Source organism: Amblyomma americanum, chromosome 1 (genome assembly GCF_052857255.1).
Source record: "Amblyomma americanum isolate KBUSLIRL-KWMA chromosome 1, ASM5285725v1, whole genome shotgun sequence".
Classification (NCBI taxonomy): Eukaryota; Metazoa; Arthropoda; class Arachnida; order Ixodida; family Ixodidae; genus Amblyomma; species Amblyomma americanum.
This window is the reverse complement of record NC_135497.1, coordinates 372,848,535-372,867,553: the sequence shown is the minus strand read 5'-3', so window position 1 is coordinate 372,867,553 and position 19,019 is coordinate 372,848,535. Positions and strand designations below refer to the sequence as shown.

The 19,019-nt window shown below is 47.9% G+C and overlaps 1 protein-coding gene across 6 annotated transcripts in view; it reads right to left on the bottom strand.

Moving 5' to 3' along the window:
- Positions 1 to 19,019, bottom strand: part of Rel (nuclear factor NF-kappa-B family member relish) — a 139,480-nt gene that overhangs the window by 91,740 nt on the left and 28,721 nt on the right. For 2 of the 6 annotated variants that reach the window (XM_077650109.1, XM_077650111.1), the window contains exon 1: positions 1,349 to 1,635. The exons of 2 other annotated variants lie outside the window; for them this stretch is intronic. Coding sequence is in view for 1 of the 4 variants with exons in the window: in XM_077650107.1 (XP_077506233.1) it covers positions 4,105 to 4,113 (9 nt within the window). In the remaining 3 variants the exon portion in view is untranslated. Of the gene's footprint in view, positions 1 to 622; positions 662 to 1,348; positions 1,636 to 4,104; positions 4,181 to 19,019 lie in introns of those variants that run through there. 2 more of the 6 variants (XM_077650107.1, XM_077650110.1) reach the window with 2 other exon arrangements.

Sequence of the window (19,019 nt, the reverse complement as noted above, 5' to 3'; positions counted from 1 at the left end):
AACGAAGTGTTTAAAGACTGTCTGAAACAGTTCCTTCCTTTAGAGTCAAGGTTCGTGCACTATAGACATTCACATATGAAAAGGCAGAACTCGCACAGGCCTAACAGAATTGTAGATAGCATTTCTGTGACGCTGGCTGCCCTTGCTCACTGCCATTTATTGTCACAATGGGCTGGATGCGCACAGTTTCAGTTTGCTTTGCCCATGACAAGAATATTTGGTCCACGTGTCAATCGTGCACAATCTCTCCTAATGATTAAAGTTTCATTCCTGACGAACTGACCTTCTGCAAACCAAACAGCCACGCACTCTGTGCAAGAAAAAAAAAACCACCTTTCTACATAATTTCATTTGCACGCATCTCAAAACGTTGACAACACAGAACCAGCAGTGAAATTTTACCCACAATCATGTCAGCAAAATGTGGGTACCAAACATGCAAGATAAAATTTGCTGGGCCAGTCAGAGCAAGTGGTATCACTGCATTGATGTATTCCAACAAAATTGTGCTGACCCTCTTGTTTTGATAAGTTCTATGTAAAATCACCAACCTGTTTTTCGGCACACAAGATTCAACTGAGGGTTTTAGAAAACACGAAAAAAAATCCGAATTTATGCTTACGTGTATCACACCAAACTTTCGGCGATGGATGCCAGTGCGCAGTTAAACCAAAATACATGCTCACGAGGTCATCAGCAAGCTGTTTCGAGAATGACTGAGCGGGCAGTCTCTACACCTGGCTTTAATGCTTGCCCCACTAAAACATGCGAACATCAAAAAGGTCCAAACGTTTGATAAAGAACGAAATTGAAGAGTAGCGATCACGACTGTTTGAACTAAACATGCGCAAGTTATCATTAACATCGTTTCAACTGGGTAGCGATCATGTCAATAAACCTACAAACGTTGAGATCTAACGTCACTTCAACGTACCCAAATTCCAGCTAAAACCGCTTCAAATGAGCTCACCCACATGGGAATAAACGAATGTGAGATCTCCTGCAACTGCGATCTAACACCTGCCTTCAAGCTATGCATGTTAACTCGAGAAGCCAAGTGAATACAAAATCGCGTGGTCTAGACCGTAACTAACCTGACGAAACGGACATGAAACAGCTCAGACAACACTCCTAATCGCGATAAAGCCACCAGCGTCACAAGAGAATCAACTCTCTCCTGTGCTTTTTTAAAAAGTACAGAACAATGTAGTTCCAAAACTCACAAACGAGAAAGCCGCTCTACACGTGCAAAACGAGTCTTTCTCGAGCTTTGCTCACGTGAACAGCTTTCTCAAGAAATCGGAATCCCTCAACGAAAAAATACAGTAAATATTTTATAGCATCTTACCGGTTGCCACAGATCGAGAAGATCAGAGAACCAAACTGCGGAAGAAGCAAAGGAATGCACAGCGCGGTTGCAGACTGGCTTGTGACAACCCCGATCCGCAACCGCTACGACGATGGCAGACCTGGAGAGTCTGCCCTGACTGTAGCTAGCCGAATCAACGAACGACTGAGCGTGTGCTGAGGACGACACGAAGAAATCCGAAACTTTGAAGAGTCGCAGCACTACAGCACCTAGCACACTCCGAACACATCACGCCAACCTCCAGCTTCTTTTTCTTTCCTTTCTCCGCTAGCGCCCCCAGACGGAACCAAAGGAAGGATAAAAATGGCTGGCGCTGGCTGGTAGCGGCTCGTTTGTAGCCTCCGAGTGTGCCTCCGAGATCGTGGTTGATTACGCGACACCGCGACACTACACCGCTGAACAGCGCGGGTGGAGCGTATTTCAAACACTGAATAGAGCAGTATCAAGAAGCCGGAGGTTTTTAGAAAATTGGTTTTGAATCCTTTTGTGTGAGTATTCGCTTAGATCGTTCTTCTGCGATGTCAATAGCGCGTCTGCAGCTTGATTTATCAGCATTAAACTGTCAACGAATAAGCCTTTGCGATTCAGTGTAGCATGCTACAGTTGCAGTATCTGCGAGCTCATTGCATGCGCTTCTTGCTGTTTTGGTACATATACAGTGCATAAAGGTGAGGTCAGTTTATCTTACTTTTTTTATGCAGAAATGAAGGCATACTAAAGCACGTCGAGCATCCAAGAAAACGTGGCAGAATATATGAGTATATATATACTGAAAATTTTCAGAAGACAATGGTCTAATGGGAGAACGGTAGAGATACATTCATTCAGTCAAGTGACTCGGGCGGAGCAATTGCCAATAGATTATTGTAAGGCTAATCCCGCCTGTTCGTAAACACCACCACCGTACGTGGCTTCTCGTTATCAAATGGAAAACAACGCAGTACGGAAAACCCCACGCACATAGTGTTATTAACTGGATTAACTTATTCCCCACGCTTTTTTTTTAAATATTATTTGCTGTCCAGACGAAAGACGACGATTTTGTGTTCTTTTTCCACTTATCGCGAAAACCTGCGCATGCGTGGTGCGCCGCTTGGTCGGGCCGCGTGCGTTGAGTCAGCCCCCAGCCGCCATAGGCTTCCGCCACGGACTTCCCAGCAGGACACGCAGACACTACGCGGGTGCACAACACACCTACGCTCGCACACACAGACGTCACTCGAGCAGCGCTGGTGCGTGAGTGTCCTTGTTTGCGTGCAGCTCGTCAAAATGGCAGAAAAAAAAAGAATAAAAAAACTCCGGATCGCAGAGAGCGCGCAACACCAGCACTCGTGTCGTCTGCGTTCTCTCAGCGTTCATGTACCAGGACGAACCGTTCGACCAGCGCAGCGTCGCGCTGGCGCGAGCGAGCCCGGTGCACAGATGCACGCAACATGACCTGCATGCACGGGTAGTGCTGTACGTGCGCGCTTCGTCTCCGGTTGTCCAGCGAAGGAACGCGCCGTCGCCGCCGATGAAATGCGATCGAGTGCAGCGGCGTCGCTTCGCGTTGGATTGCGAGGGGACAAAAGCGACACGTCTACACTGTGCCGCCGCCGTCGTCGGCCACGGCAGCCCTGTCGCGGGGTCGGTACGCATTCTGATGGAGATGGAACGCGAGGACACCGGTTCACTGAGATTTAGAGACCCCCGGGTGGTCGCGGAATGAATGAACGCGGAGTCCTTCACCGCGGCACCAACGGTGAGGTTCTGGGACGCTGAAGGCCATAGCCATGTTGGTTTTGGTTTTTTTTTTTATCTGAACGTCTCTTCAAAATGTTTGACGGGGAAGAGGCACCTCAGTCTCACTAAACACTCGGGCTAGTGCGGGAAGGGTTCCCAGAGGAGATAACGATCGCGTGCGTCAGCGTGCGGCTGGTTCCGTCGCACCAACCCATTCTTCGGGACCCGGCTAAGAAAAAGCCACTTTTTTTGTTGTTGCTGCTAGCGGACGCACTGAAATGTCTTTGGTTCATGGTAGAGGGAAGTTGGCCAGATGGTTCTTAATAATCACAAAGGGAGCAAGGGAGGGAAGACCTCAGTGTGCTTGACGAGGAAGAGGCACCTCACGCTCACTAGCAAGGCAAGCCACACTGAGGTTTTCCCTCCCTTGCTCCCTTGTGATTATGCACTGTTTTTGGCGGAAAGCTCTATTCGTTAGGTGGAGCGCCAGAATGTAAAATGTTGTGGCCGCCCCATCTCGAGTCCACGATGAGAGCATATGGAACATCAGCGCACTCAAACCATGCACACATCGTTGAACACCCAATCGTGCCTCATTCCCCACGAAGAAACAAACAATAGAAATCAATCAACCCCATGTAGTATGGCACAAGCTGAACTGGTGTTCACGGCCGAGTCAGTGAACCGGCACGAACAGCGGAAATACCAGGCCGATGCGAACGGAATAAAGAAAAAAAACGAAGCAATCAGTGGCAATTAAGTGCAAGACGGGGGGTGGTCGTACGGTTTGCTCGCTCGCTCGCGAAGTCTGATGAACGCCTTTGCGTCCAGAAGGTTAGGCCTAGGCAGGCCTAAGCTGACGTTAGCTAAGCTGACGTTAGCTTAGGCTTAATCCCGACTGAGCGGACGTATGCTTGCGTCTAAGGACACCTAAAGTAACGTTGAGGATTACGGCCGCCAAGCCAGCTGGGTCTAACACCTGCCACAAGGGAAGTATCTCGAAGCGGGCTCACCTCCTCCATAGCAGCGGCTCCGCGCTGTAGGGCTGCAAGACACAGGCGTTGCTACCGGCGTCTCCGCGAGGCAGTAGTGTTCTGATCCACGGTCGCTTCCGCTCCTCTACACCTCGGTCGCTCTACCGCTGCAGCGCGTGCGCTGTCTCCGTTTTCACGCCTCGGCTGCTTTTAGCGGAGCTGCTGAAGGGACGTTAAGGGACGCGCGACTGCTGCTCAGAAATTTAGTCAAATAATGGATGAAATATGCTGTAACACTTTCGGAATAATAATAATAATAATAATAATAATAATAATAATAATTGGTTTTTGGGGAAATGAAATGGCGCAGTATCTGTCTCACATATAGTTGGATACCTGAACCGCGCCGTAAGGGAAGGAATAAAGGAGGTAGTGAAAGAAGAAAGGAAGAAAGAGGTGCCTTAGTGGAGGGCTCCGGAATAATTTCGACCACCTGGGGATCTTTAACGTGCACTGACATCGCACAGAACACGGTACACTTTCGGAAAGTTGCAGATTTATAATAATAACACATCTTCCTACCTTTTCTTTAAAGGAATCATAGGGCTGGGCGTTTCCAGGAAGCCGGTTATCAGTGTAGTAAACAAGTTTACTGCCAGCAAACGCGCAAAAGTAAAGATGCTTCAGGACTAGATCGGTTTTTAAGTTGTTTAACGTCCCAAAGCCACACAGGCTATGGGGGACGACGTAGTGGAGGGCTCCGCAATATTTTGACCACCTGGGCTTCTGTAACATGCGCTGACACCGCACAGTACACCGATTTCGCCTCCATCGAAATAAGACCGCCGTGGCCGGGATCGAACCCCCGTCTTTCGGGTCAGTAGCCAAGCACCATAAACACTGAGCCACCACGGCGTCTCTTTGAAACTAGGGTACAACTGTATATATACACTCGCGTAAAAGCCGCACATTTTTTTTTTTAGATTTTGACGAGCGATACTTAGACGAAAGCGGAATTTTTTCGCTCATTTTTTCGGACCACAGTGGGACCCAGAACAAGCGACCCCATTTGAGCGACGACCGGTATTTTTCGAGAAATTACCCCGATCTTGGAAAACCGTTCACGAACATAATGCATTGAAAGTCTGCATTATATGACGACCGGCAGGAAAGCACTGCTGCCTAATGACGGAGTCTTCGTGCGATTAGGGTTCTAGGTGTACGAACGGAACGACGTGCCGTTGGCATGGTCGCACAGTGCGTCGCATGCAGGCGCGGGAAGGACCGCGCAAATAAACGCAGTCTTTCTCTGTCTAAGTAAAGGGAAAGCGAAGCCCGCTCCTTGCTGCTGCTTGCGCGCCTATCGAACAGCCTTGAAGAAAGAACTGAGTTAGCCTAGAAAGGCTGGGCTTAAAATAAATTATTGGTTGGTGTGAGTATTTCTCAACTTTTATTCCAAATCCGACCAGATGGACTTCCGTCGAAGATGTTCTCGTTCAACTATTTTTTTTCCTCCAAACTGTCGGCTGCCAAGTAGGGAGAAGTGGCTCTTACACGCGTGTATACGGTACTTGGCGGAGCTAATCTGTGATGAAGTTTCCCGCGTCGATCGCATGCAGCGCAGTAACACACAGCCTATATAGCGAGAGGAGCAAGCATTTTTTGTGCTTTTCGACGCCACCTGCCTTCGCCTATGAGCTATCGAAGCCACACGGGGCGTGCGTCAGCTAGCTGGGCTATAGGTCGAGAGCACCTGTAGGCAAGGAATATTATCGGCCAAACGCGCGCCTCTAATTGTTCAGAATGTGGTCTCGCGCTTATCGGGATCCAAGCGGCTGATGGCAGCAGTTTTTGGGCGCACAGTGGAAAAACTGCGGTACCGCATGCGCACTGCAGGTTGCCTATAGTTATCATACCTGCCGACCTCAAAGCTTTCAAATTCGTAAAACCTTCGCGATCAGGGGGTGTATCCAAGCCAGCACACATTTTATTTTTTAAACGTCGCGTTGTGTCGCCATTGCACGAAGCGATAGCGCAGAAGCTTTTTCACACATGGCGTCGCACGCGAGGAAACGCACAAACCACGAACAGCACGTAACGAGCGCGGAGTGTCACGCAAGTATCACGCGGACAGAATCGAGGGTAGCGCGCAGTTGTTCCACAGTCTTGCCGCAGCGGCAATTAACATGCTTTCGACAAACAAACAAACAAAAAATTAACGCGGATTAGCTCAGCTAATCCAGGATATACAAAGTGAAAGATGTCGGTGTTCACTGTGTTCAATGGCTTTGACAATGTTCTATAGACGGCGATGGCTTTGAGGAAAGGAAAGGGGCATATCTGGTTCCTTGGGTATGCGGGCGCCTCATTCGTGCTTTGATACATGTGGCGGTGGTGAGAGAGAGATGTGGTCTGAATGCATTAGCGCTGACAGCGTTTTGGCTGACATGAGACACTGCAGCAATAGCTGGGGCCGCAGCGTTCATTTGGTGATCAATCTCTCGCGATCAACCATTAACTGCATGCCACTTCCCAGGGTGGCACGGAGAGCGCGCTGCCTACCCAGTGTGCGGAACGCAATCAAAGCAGGCTTTTGCAGTTGGACACCAACGCCACGTATACATGAAAGCGAGGTTGAGGTTTCCACTGACCCACGGAGCCGGTTGTGCGCCTTTCCTTTCGTGAAAAATGAACGCCGTTTGCAAAGTTGTCAACGCAAATTATCTATATGAACGCCGTCGGCTCGGTTTTTGAGGAAAGGAAATTGTACAATAACTGTCTCGCATATATCGGTGGACACCCGAGCCGTGCCGCAAGTGGAGGCATAAAGGAGGGAGGGAAAGTACAAAGGAAGAAAGAGGAAATTGAAAAGTGGATTTTGAGGGAAGGTGTGGCGCAGAGGCGGTACACCTGTGGCTCGGTGCTACTAGTGGCGCATGCGCAGTAGTGACAAGGGAGCGAGAGAGAAAGAGGGAGAGAGAGAAATATCCGCGGCGAGGCGCTCGTTGTAACGTCATGTGCCTCCTCGGAGCACCGCCACGGCGAAATCGCAAGTCCGCGGCAAGCAAAGATTTCGCTTTAAAAAAATGTCCGCGACCAGGCAATCGTCGTTCTAAACGGCGTGTAGCTCGGCTGGCTGACTGATAAGCGCAGCCGATAGCCGCCGCCGAAGCTCCGAAAACGAAACTATGCGGCCAGACTCACTATCGGCGTACCACCAGGGGCCTCCCCACGGGTCCGAAACTTCCGTATACACCATTGTCAAGCAAATATAGAGACTTCAGCGTCAATTATTCCCATAGCGGCCGGAGGGAAGCCAACTATAGCGTTGTACCGATGACAACGGTAACCCGCAAAAAACCTTCCCGAGCTGTATTCGAACCACCGCAGTCGAAAAAAAAGCAGCTTCGTATTGCGGCCACTCAGACAACTCGGCGAATGTCGCAGCCTTATCGCGCATTGCGCGTGGGCAGCAATCACTCAGTTTTAAGCATCAGTTCGCTTCCAGTCGCCAGATGTACTGAAGTAGTTGAAACCGAAACCGGAGTTTTCTCCCCTTGGCCTGCCGTTCGTCAAAACCCCTGCAGTTGCGCGCATGTCCGAGGGGTGCCGATAAGCAATGTAACATGAAGTTCAGGCCTGGGGAGGAGTGTCTGGGCGATCGATTAGTCGAGCACGACACGGCACCACTTTGGGAGCCCGTCCGCAATGGCCGATGCCAGCGCCTGGGCGTCCGAATAAACGAGCTCCCGAGGACATAGTCATAGAGGGACATTTGGCGGGACTCTGGTGGCAGTGCGGAATATCTGAATTAACCGGGGTTGAGGAGTAGGCTAAGCGTATATATTAAGTTGGGTCGAATTAACGAAGTTTTACAGAACGAAGTCCTCTATCGGACTCACCTACTATCTGTACAATGTTCCAGCTGCTGCTGATAATTTCACAGATGGTATACATATCCCTCTATCGTGGCGGCGCAAGGTTACCCTCGGCAACGGTGTGTTTATTTTGCAGAATTTCAAATGTTTATCGCAAATAAAATTTATTTTCTGTAAGATTTCAGGTAAGATTCGTAAAAGCGTAGGACGGGTCAAAATTCGTACATTTTGCGGAAGAATCGAGAGTTGGAAGGTATGCCTATCCGTCCGTGTTTTCCTTTCGCGCTTTACCAGCCATGAATCCGAACCAATTTGCCCAACTTTTTGCTCTTCTAGGTATGCCTATATATTGGTCCTTATTTCTGGCCTCTAGGTACTTACATATTTTTCTGCGTTGTAGTCGTGCTCTTTTGGCGGCGACGTCTTGACGTTAAAATGTAATTATTAATTAATAATTGTATTTCTGCAAAAATATTTGGTCAATCCCCCACTGTAGGAATGCACCATTTTTCACTAGAGCACAAAAACAGATCGGGCAGTTTTGGACAATTTTAGGAAAAAAGCGACAATTGCTGCAGCATCCCTTCTTTTCAGCAGACAAGGGAATGGAAAAGAGGGACCCGTTTTCCTCCCTTTTTTTCTGCTGAATAGTTTAACTAGGGCCTCGATTCTGACAGCCTTGACGCCGTAGGTAGCTTAAGAGGATTCTCGAGCAGCTTAGGGACCCCACCGTTCGACCACGTTCCTACGTGCCACTCGCAGTAATACAAGACGTACTATACGTGCGCCGCTATGGACGAGGGTGGCGCTGGTGAACACTCTCAAGGCTCGGTTACACTACACAAATACCCTCGAGAGCAGAAGAGTGGACAGCCGTCGCCGTAACTCAGTTGGTAGAGCAATGAACGCGAAATTGGACGTCGTGAGTTTGGACCCCACAGGCGGCATGCGGTTGCTTTTTCTTCTGCTATATTATAAATCATCTTTAAACGGTAAAATAATAACGCTAAATTTCCTCGTAATTAACACCAAAAATAAAAAAAAATAAAAACATTCCCTGTGCTCCTTGGTGTCGGTGAGTTGGCTACTGTGCATCCAGCAATTTAGCAATATAGCGCGAGGTAAGCTTTCAACCCGTCCCACTACTGCCAAGGAGGAAAGGCAGATTTTCGCCGGCATTCGCTCAAAAAGTGGTCCAGTACATTATGATATGTGGCTTGATGTATAGTCGTGCCACGTTAATATAGACAACTCGAATCATGGACAATTTTTCTGGGGACCAAACTTTTTGAATTCATTTACACTTTGTCGATAAGGAATCTCACTGTCCGGACAATGTGCAGCGAAAAAATGCAGAGCCCATTGGAGCACATATATTTCTGTCGCGTTACAGCGATGATAACCAAATCTCGACTGCCAAACCAGATGCTTGCTTTGTTGTACTCTGAAAGCAGGACGCCAGAGAAAGGCAGCGTGAAAGTGCAAATGCGTTTGTAACGACCTTTTCTTTCATGGTTTCATGTTTTCCAGTGTTAAGTTGTCTGCTCGACGTACCTTATGGTTTGCTGTGTTTCATGAATTGGTGCGAAGCACGGGTATGCACACGCGGTTCTTGGGATGCAAATAGCCGTAGTAGATGATATGCCATCACGCCATGAGACGCCATCCCGCATGTGATGCGCCACTACGGGGATCAAACTGCGCGGCAATATTTAAAAGCTAATGGTGACCAAAATAATGCCCTTGGAACTCCCAATGTTTCGTCTCATTTCCACTTTACTGACTGCCACTATGCACAGAAGCAGAAGATAATCACACAAGTGTTTTTATTTCAGATTTTTTCCCCGCGTTTCGTTCTAACGAACTACTAGCTTTATGGGAACTTTCGCTCGGGAACCAATGTTCCCATATTAACGAGGCACGGCTGAATACGGATATGTCGAGTTTAGAGTCCCGAAACTGCATGTGGCCATGAATACGAGGGAAACCGGAGCGAAGGGTTCCGAGCCAATTTCGACCACCTGGGGTTCCCTAGCACGCGCTGGCATCGCAGGCGTCTTTTGCATTTAATGCGGCTGCCGCGGGCATGCAGGATTGGATCCCACGTTCATGGGCTCAGCAGCCGAGAGCCATATATCCACTATATATGCCATCGCCCCTGGCCATAGGGCGCGCAACCGCGATTATTTCTCCGGGGGAGAATGTCATTTCGTCCCGCATACACGGCTTCCGACGGAGCGCTGCGACCAAGATGAGATTTGCCAAGTTAACCTTAATCTGGCACTCCCGCCACAAAGGGCAACAAGTCTCAGATTCAGACGGATACCTTCAAAGCGGCCGTTGGGGGCCTCAAGAACAGCATATGGAAGCGAACGGACACGGCATTTACAATGACTGGGGGAGAGCGGATTGGCATAGGTTTGTCCGGACTCGGGAGATGATGTGATGCGATAATTGCTCTGCATCCGCGTAAACGATTTAGATTCCCGTTCAGGACGTTCATGACGCACAACGGGGGTGTAAAAGGATAATAATAATAACTGGTTTTTGGGGAAAGGAAATGGCGCAGTATGTCTCATATATCGGCGGACACCTGAACCGCGCCGTAAGGGAAGGGATAAAGGAGGGAGTAAAAGAATAAAGGAAGAATTTGGTGCCGTAGTGGAGGGCTCCGGCATAATTTCGACCACCTGGGGATCATTAACCTGCACTGACATCGCACAGCACACGGGCGCTTTAGCGTTTCGCCTCCATCGAAACGCTGCCGCCGCGGTCGGGTTCGAACCCGGGAACTCCGGATCAGTAGCCGAGCGCCCTAACCGCTGAGCCACCGCGGCGGACATATCACTTGTGATAAAGGCACGAATCTCGGGCACGCGGGGGGGAGGGGGGGGGGGGGGCGAGCTTCGGTTCAGCCTACGGACCTTTCCTTCGGGGAGGAGCATGTCGAAACGCCTCTGTTCATGTCGTCAGCAGCGTGAGCTAAATGTCAGGTCAAAGGGAAAGGTTGGCACACTGCAGAACTTGTTGCAAGGTCGTTACTACTGATATCAGCCACCCTTTGCATGCTTTACAAATCGCCATAGCACATGATAGTAGTAGTACACTATAAGCAGCCACATAGTGCAGTGTCTTGGAGGGTAAGAAAGTTCTCAAAATAGTGCGAGGCAATGCAGCAGTGAAGTTAAAATAAGGGGGCATAAAAGAAGTACTCGAAATGTACTGATTATATATAGCAATACCAGTTTAATTTAATAATGGAATTATGGAAAGTCATAATGTCATTTTTTTATACCTTCCTTCCTTGATTTATTGCAGACTATTGGGCACAGGGAATTTAACAAAACCTGGCATGACAGTTCAAGGCAGAAAAGACTATAATATACACCACCTATCCCTGTTAGACATGATGAATCTTGTAGTACTTGAAAAACAGGGACAGAACGAAGTGAACAATGTGTGCGCTAACTCTCAATTACTTTTGTCTTATGAGCTGTAGCTATGTTGACAGAATACTAGTGTCTGACGGGATTGTGTCACTGAAAGTAGATCACTTGCAAGTAGAAAGTGATACAGGAAGTGGTCATCACAAATGAAGCTCAACAGCAATAATCCAGCATGACATGTTATAATACACACCACTTATACCTGTTAGACATGACGAATCTTGTAGCACTTGAAAAACAGGGATGGAACATGGAGGCTAATGAAAAGGGTTCAGCTTAATTTAAAGACAATACAGCGAGCCATGGAAAGAGAAATGTGAGGTGTAACTTTAAGAGACTGAAAGCGGGCCAAGTGGGTGAGGGAACAAACGTGGGTTAATGACATCCTAGTCGAAATCAAGAGGAAGAAATGGGCTTGGGCAGGGCATGTAATGCGAAGGTAAGATAACCACTGGTCCTTAAGGGTAACGGAGTGGTCCTTAGAAAACATAGCGCAAAAAGGACACGGACGACACAGAAGTGGACAGGACAGGCGCCAACTTGCAACTTTATATTTCGAAAAGCCACCACGTCTAATATATGTAACAGTAGCTTGGTTTCCAGTAGTGGATTCCAAGAGAAGGCAAGCGTAGCAGGGGGCGGCAGAAGGTTAGGTGGGCGGATGTGATAAAAAAGTTTGCGGGGATAGGGTGGCCGCAGCTCGCAAAGGACAGGATTAATTGGAGAGACATGGGAGAGGCCTTTGCACTGCGGTGGGTGCAGTCAGGCTGATGAATGACATCCTACGAGTCACACTGCTCATGACACAGTGTGTCATGTTGTTAATGTGGCTGCAACCCAGAAAAGAAAAGTAACACAAAGTATAGTTATTACCTTGTCACCTATGAAAACATAGCACCTCAAGTACAAGGTAGACAAAGACAATGAAGACCGTCCTCATGCTCTGCACCACTCACTGCTAGGTGCTCAGTTCGCAGTGTGCTTGTTTCATTGCTTGTAAATATTTTATAAAAACACAATTCTTCACATAACTTCGCTGGTGGAGGTTCAGGTGCCATGGTCACTATTGGCAGCAAGCTGCTATCCAATGGCCTTTCCAGAGAGGTCGCAGAATTTCCCGGTGCATCTGTTCCAGGTGATCAGTTAAGGCTTGTGAGTGCCTTACAAAACCTGCACTTCTTTGCAGTAAAAGGTGGTGCTGGTGAGAGCATGACGGTTGGGTCATTCTCCTAACAGACAGATCTTCCTCATCGTGCAATCATTCGTGAGGACCGATCCATAACCAAAATGCGCATTGTGTTTGATGTATCTTCGCATGAGAAGAGTGTGAAATCATTGAACGGGAATCTGGAGGCAGGTCCTAACTAAAATCCTGACGTTGTAATGCTGCTGCTTCAGTTCCAACGATACAAGGTAAACCCTGACAGCTGCCGTCGAGAAGGCCTTTCTTCAGATAGCGTTACGAGACGAAGACAAGGATGCACTGCGGTTCCTCTGGTTTAAAACGCCACCAAAAATTGGTGAACCTCTACCAGAACAAGGGACCTGGCGGATGACTCGAGCCCCATTCGGAGCCACTTCCTTTTTTACTTACTGCTACTTTCTACTTTGAAGCACCATTTCAGGCCATTGAGACTCGCTACCCCAAAACAGCTGGCCTCCTTCAAGACTCCATGTACATGGATGGTCTTCTTGTCGGAGCTGCAACTGTTGAAGACGTGCTTCGAATGCAGGCAGAAATCATAGACATTCTTCATGACGCGTATATGAACAAAAATTATTGTGGGACGATGAAAAGAATGAAAAATAAAGAGTCCCTGCCCGCGCCACGACGTGTCTATGAACATCCGGAAATGGAAATCTAATGACCCGGACGCGACAGCTGCCTTAAAAGAGAAAACGACGCCAGAGGAAAAAGTGCTATGTTCCCCACTGGGAACTTCCGAGGTATTGGGACTTGTTTGGAACACGGTGACAGACACATTTTAACTGAATTCTCTCAGTATCCTAGATTCCATTCAGCACCAACAGATCACCAAGCAGTTCGCACTTCAGTCTGTTGCCAAAATATACGACCTGCTTAGGGTTTCTTTCGCCGTTTTTGGTACGAGCAAAGATCTTTTTACAAGAACTCTGGAAGGCAGCCTTGTTTGGGAGGACATGCTGCTGCCACCTTTGGAAAAGATCTGGTGTGAATGGAGTGGAGAAGTGGCCACTCTTCACAACTTTAGGGTTTATAGGTTTCTGGCTGATGGAATGGAAGGTAGCATGGAGCTACGTATTTTTGCAGATGCAAATCCGAGAGCATATGGCGCTGTAGCATACGTGTGCATACATGAAGCTAGCAGAAAGACTAAGACAGACCTGCTGCTTATGAAGACAAGAGTTGCACCGCTAAATTCAATCACTCTGCCAAAACTTGAATTAATGCCGGTGTTAATAGCGGCAATAATGTATAGCTACATCATGAAGAACTGTAATTACGGCTTTTCCGATGTAATATTTTGGCCAGACTCTCGGATCACTCTTCGCTCGATCAGGAAAAACCCGAACAACTGGAAGACTTTTGTACAGAATCGAGTGCAGGAGATTCGTGATCTCTCAAAGTACTCCCGTTGGCGTTTTTGTCCGGGTAAAGAGAATCCGGCTGATTTGCTTACCCGAGGGATTACTGCTAACCAGCTCTTCAGTCAAGCTTATGGTGGCAAGGACCGAGATGGATGACCTACCACACATGCTGTCCGCCCTTCAATTCGTTAGAGGACATTCAGCTTCACATTCCTGAGCAGAAGCTGCTGATTAGTTCACATGTTGTGAATATGACCTTTTGGCTGAAGACACCTGTTGATATTGAGAAATTCAGCTCTCTTAATAGGCTTTTAAGGACAATTTCGTGAATTTTTCGTTACGTTTACAACTTCAAGAGCAAGGAAAAGACGATTGAACCACTTTCGGCAGCAGAAATTCAGAAAGCGGAACGGTACATCGTTCACAATGAGCAGCAGAGCCATTTTGAAACCAAAGCAGAGTGAATGAAAAAGAAGGCCACATTTTCCACAGTAAGTTAAGTGAGGCAGCATTGGTTGTATTTTGACAATGATGGGCTGCTGCGAGTCCTGGGGCAAGTTAAAAAAAATACAGGTGACACGTATGGAGCACGGTATCTTATCCTTTTGCCGAAAAACTCTTATTTTTCCCGATTGATCGTACAGCAGGTACACGAGCAGGTTTATCATGCTGGCATTCGAGATGCTTTAACACAAGGTCGTGAAAAGTACTGGATACCTCGTGCGCGGCAGCTTGTTAAGAAGGTGCTCCGAGGGTGTTTCATCTGTCAACGACTGCAAGCCAAGCCATTTCAACAGGTGACGCCTCAACTGCCCGTCGTCCGCATCAACCAGTCTTCCCCTTCTCTTGTGACAGGAGGCGACTTTGTTGGACCTCTGTACATCAAGCATGAAAGCCATGAGAGCATGTACATTACGCTATTTGCATGTGCCATAAGAAGAGTTGTACATCTGGAACTTCTTGGAGATATGACAACAGAGAACTTCCTGTATGCCGTGAGAAGATTCCTTTCTCAACGTGGGCTCTGTCAGACAATGTACAGCGATAACACATGAATGTTTGTGAGATCGGCTAAAGAGCTAAAAGAACTGTGGGGGATAATTCAACATCTTGATGTTCACGCATACCTCGCAGCTTATAAAGTCCAATTGAATTTTAACTGCTCAAATGCTCCCTGGTGGGGCGGATTCTATGAAAGACTCATACGTTCAGTTAAAAAGTCTCTAAAAAAATATTGGGCAGGCATCTACTCAGCCATACTGAGCTGAGCACACTTCTCACTGAAATTGAGGCGATAATCAATTCTCGGCTCCAGACATAAGTCTTTAATGACGTTGACGAGCCTTATCCGCTGTCGCCGGCCTGTTTTCTAGTGGGTCGATGGCCGACGGCGCTTCCACCCTTTCCCGCGTCATATCCACCGAATTCTTCTTCAGGCAAACTGATAAGGCTTTGGCAGGAGCGGGATGTCCAGCTGCAAGTTTTTAGTCACGCTGGGTAAAGGAGTAGCTGAGTGAACTCGGAAATCTGCAACAAACCAGGTGAAGCAACTGAACTTGTGAAGCAACCAAGCATTGTCAATAAACACTTTTATTGGCTCTCCTGGGGCTATCTTTTTGTCTAGCACGCCGTTCTTTTTATCATCCAGCCCCATGGTCGAACGGCGTTCGGCCGGTGTGTGCGTTGGTGCTATTGTGTGCTCTTTACTGACATATATGTGAAGAGTCCGTCCGCGGGACTTACTAACATAAGCGCACTGCGTAAACGAAAATGTACGCGAATATAAATACGCGCACTGTGTAAGCAAAAATGAAGACGTTAAGTACTTTCCATGCATTAAAACCTAGCACAGTAGTGTTCTTGCTGACATGCAGGATGTGTCTTGCGGCAACGTTAGGCCCACAATTTATCATGTTCCCTCGGCGCAATAACTCGACCGAATTTTCTCGTACTGTCACCGTTGCATGCGCTCACCGGCTACGTCTTCTCTATGGACGCCGCCATTCCATGCATTAAAACCCAGCACAGTAGTGACCTGCTGAATATGCAGGATGTGTCTCGAGGCAACGTTAGGCCCGCAATTAGTAAAGATCCCTCGGCGCAATCACTCCAATTCTCGTACCGTTATTCTTGTAAACGTTCACCGCGTAAATCCTCTCTCTGGACGCCGCAATTTTCGTTTTGTAGCGTTCATATGCGCGAGCGTCGCCGTGAGCAACGTGACTATTTCTTTGAAAAGTTTTGCACTTTTAGTTCATATGTGCAGCTACTAAATGTATTTCTCGCTTAATTATTATACTTGTACGGCGCTTGCTATAAAAAATTTAAACAAATAAAAGTCACGTGATTGAATATTGAAGCAATGCCTCCTGAAGAACATGCCCGAAGCGTCTCCTCGATTTAAATGGGCCCCGAGATCGCCACGATGTTGCGCAGAGTGGCCACGAGGAGCCGCTAAAAAATGACCCTCAATTTCGGTTTCAATGGCTGGGATACTGTGATGTGCGGCGCCCGATCATTCTTTTTCATTCTTTTGTCGGGTTTTGAGCAACATATTTTTATTTTTTTAATGACAAAAACATCTTTTTTGAATGTCTTAGAGTGCAGAAAATGCTTAAAAAGTCTGAGCTGACCTCCATATATTACTGAAAGAGGATCATAAGTGTCGATTTCGAAATCTAAAAGCGTGCGGTGCACCCCGTTCTATCTTGCCCTTAGGACCTTTTGTCTGCTGCATAACCAGTAACTTTTGGACGGTTTACAACAAAAGGAGCATGTTCGAAACATCCATTGTGCAGCAAGTGCTTGAAGTAGCTAGAAATACCGCAAAATAAGTATTTACACTGCATGATGCATAACACTATTTTAGTTTCGATACCTGGGCGCCGCCATGTTTGTGTTACCCGAGCGCCGCCTACCGCCGACGCCATCATGGGCTGATAATCTGCAGCCCACGGGCTGCAGACGTAACAGCGTGTGGTTTCTAGGAGTGTGATCCGCCCGCTTTAGTCCTGCCAAGCCTAAAAATTGTGCGTGGGGGTTCACCTCGTGTTAATCCTCGTGTGTGCTGTGCCATTAGCGCCTGCAACAACCAGCGGGAGCAAGCGACTATGCTTCGACGGAGCGAACGATCAGCATTGGCGAATGCCATGCTCGCAGTTCACGCGTGTAGTTTTTGTCGCCGGTTGCCTGTACGGCAAACGTTGCACCGTGTTGCATGATGGAAAAACGAAAGCGAAATGTGCTGAAACTCAAGATCGCATAGATCAATCGAATATCATCGAATATCTCGTTTTTCGTGCAGCACAGTTTCTAATTAACGCTTGCGCTGCCTGCTTGGACATGGCGAGTGTGACAATTTAGATGCAGAGCTTACGACAGAGTACTCTGTTCACAAACTGAAGATTCGAGAGACAACAGCGAGCTGTGTGACCGAAACGAATCCACGTCTGATCATTGCAGCGCTTGTTTGCGGCGATACGCGCGATAAAATTGATATTCGCTCCCTCCTGCCGCTCGCGTAGGGCTGTTCATACTACTAGCGTTACAAGCCAGTTCACTGAAAGCAACACGAATTCTTGCCTACTCTGCTCCCGCCGGTACTCACTGGCCCACAAATACCAGAAAATGTGTAATTACACGGACTGAAAGGTTGGTACGCTAATGGAACGCTATTACCGGTTATTGACAGGCCGAATAGCCGCACCTGTGTTGGGAATTCCAATCTCAGTCGGGTAAGGGCACTGCTCAAGTCGTTGCGTTTGCCTTATCTCTGGCACGGTCATGCATAGTGAATTTTCTTACAGTGCATTCGATGTGATTTCCCGCGCATGCCGTATGTTCTTTCTTTCTTCTTACGTTGCCGTGGCTGCATTTTTGATTGCTCACCTTGCAGTTGGGTAAAAGTTCGCGTCACCGCTATCATTCATGGCATTGCGCAAATGAAGTTAGTATTTTCGTACTAGCAGCATGCTTTTTTTTTTCAGGTGGCGATGCCTGCACGCTCCCGATATTCGTGAACATGTGGGGTGGCGAAACGAAGTTCTGGCCACATTTGCGAAGTCCTTACACCGTGTACTGCTGAATTAAAACAGATTTGCTAAGACCATCCAAAAGCTTAATTGATCTCTTAAAATTCTGTGCAGGGTATAGTTTGGCAAACCAGGCGCTGTGCTTCGTTCCGCGCCCGATATTAAGCACAGGCAATGGGTTTGCTTCTGTCTGTATTTCATTCACAAAATGCGCTGATGCGTAAGCTTGTTGCTGGCGCAAGTATTTTCTGTTCGCCAACTACGTCCACTACCAATGCAACTCGGGGCCGGCGGGAAAGCGGTGAAGAAACAGACATCGCAGACACGCTGAGACCTTCCCATAACATGGTGCGCATATATACTTGCGGCTTTTTTTTTTACTTCAGTCGACTATTGCCGCAACCGGCTGTAAAACATTGATGTCTAGAGGACGTTGGCTTTCTGTACAACATTGCAGCTTTTGTTGTACAGACGCAAACAAGCGCTTGACCGGTGGCTAACCAGCCGGACGTTGCTCCGCGCGCCGGATCCTCCAGGGGAGGATGGCAACAGTGGGGTGTCGCGCAGCGCACGTGTTTGCGAGTATTTCTCTCTCTCCTACCCGCTCCTCGTAAAATGGTGTATATATTGTACTCTTGCCAATGGCAAGAAATCAACTACTTCGGACAAGCAAAAAGGGAAAATAATCCATGAGATAGAATAATGACAGGAGGAAGTCTGGAATTACCTGACCTCTCAACTGTAGCCAGGTGACCCGTGGCAAAGGACGACTGCATATGGCGCTCAATCAATGGAAGCCGAAGACGTCGCGGTAACTTGCCTGGGGAGTCGCTGTCCCGCAGGGGGTACATCCCTCATATCTAATGTTCTTAGAACTTTGCGAAGCGAGCGTTTGTTAACAATCTTGCTCCGGAGTATTGCGAGAGATGTTTCGATCGGGTGAAGCAGATCTTGGAGGGAAGCCTAGCTGCGCTGTTTCTGGTCATTTTTCCGACGAACTTTCGTCGAACGGTATCGCCTTAAATAACATT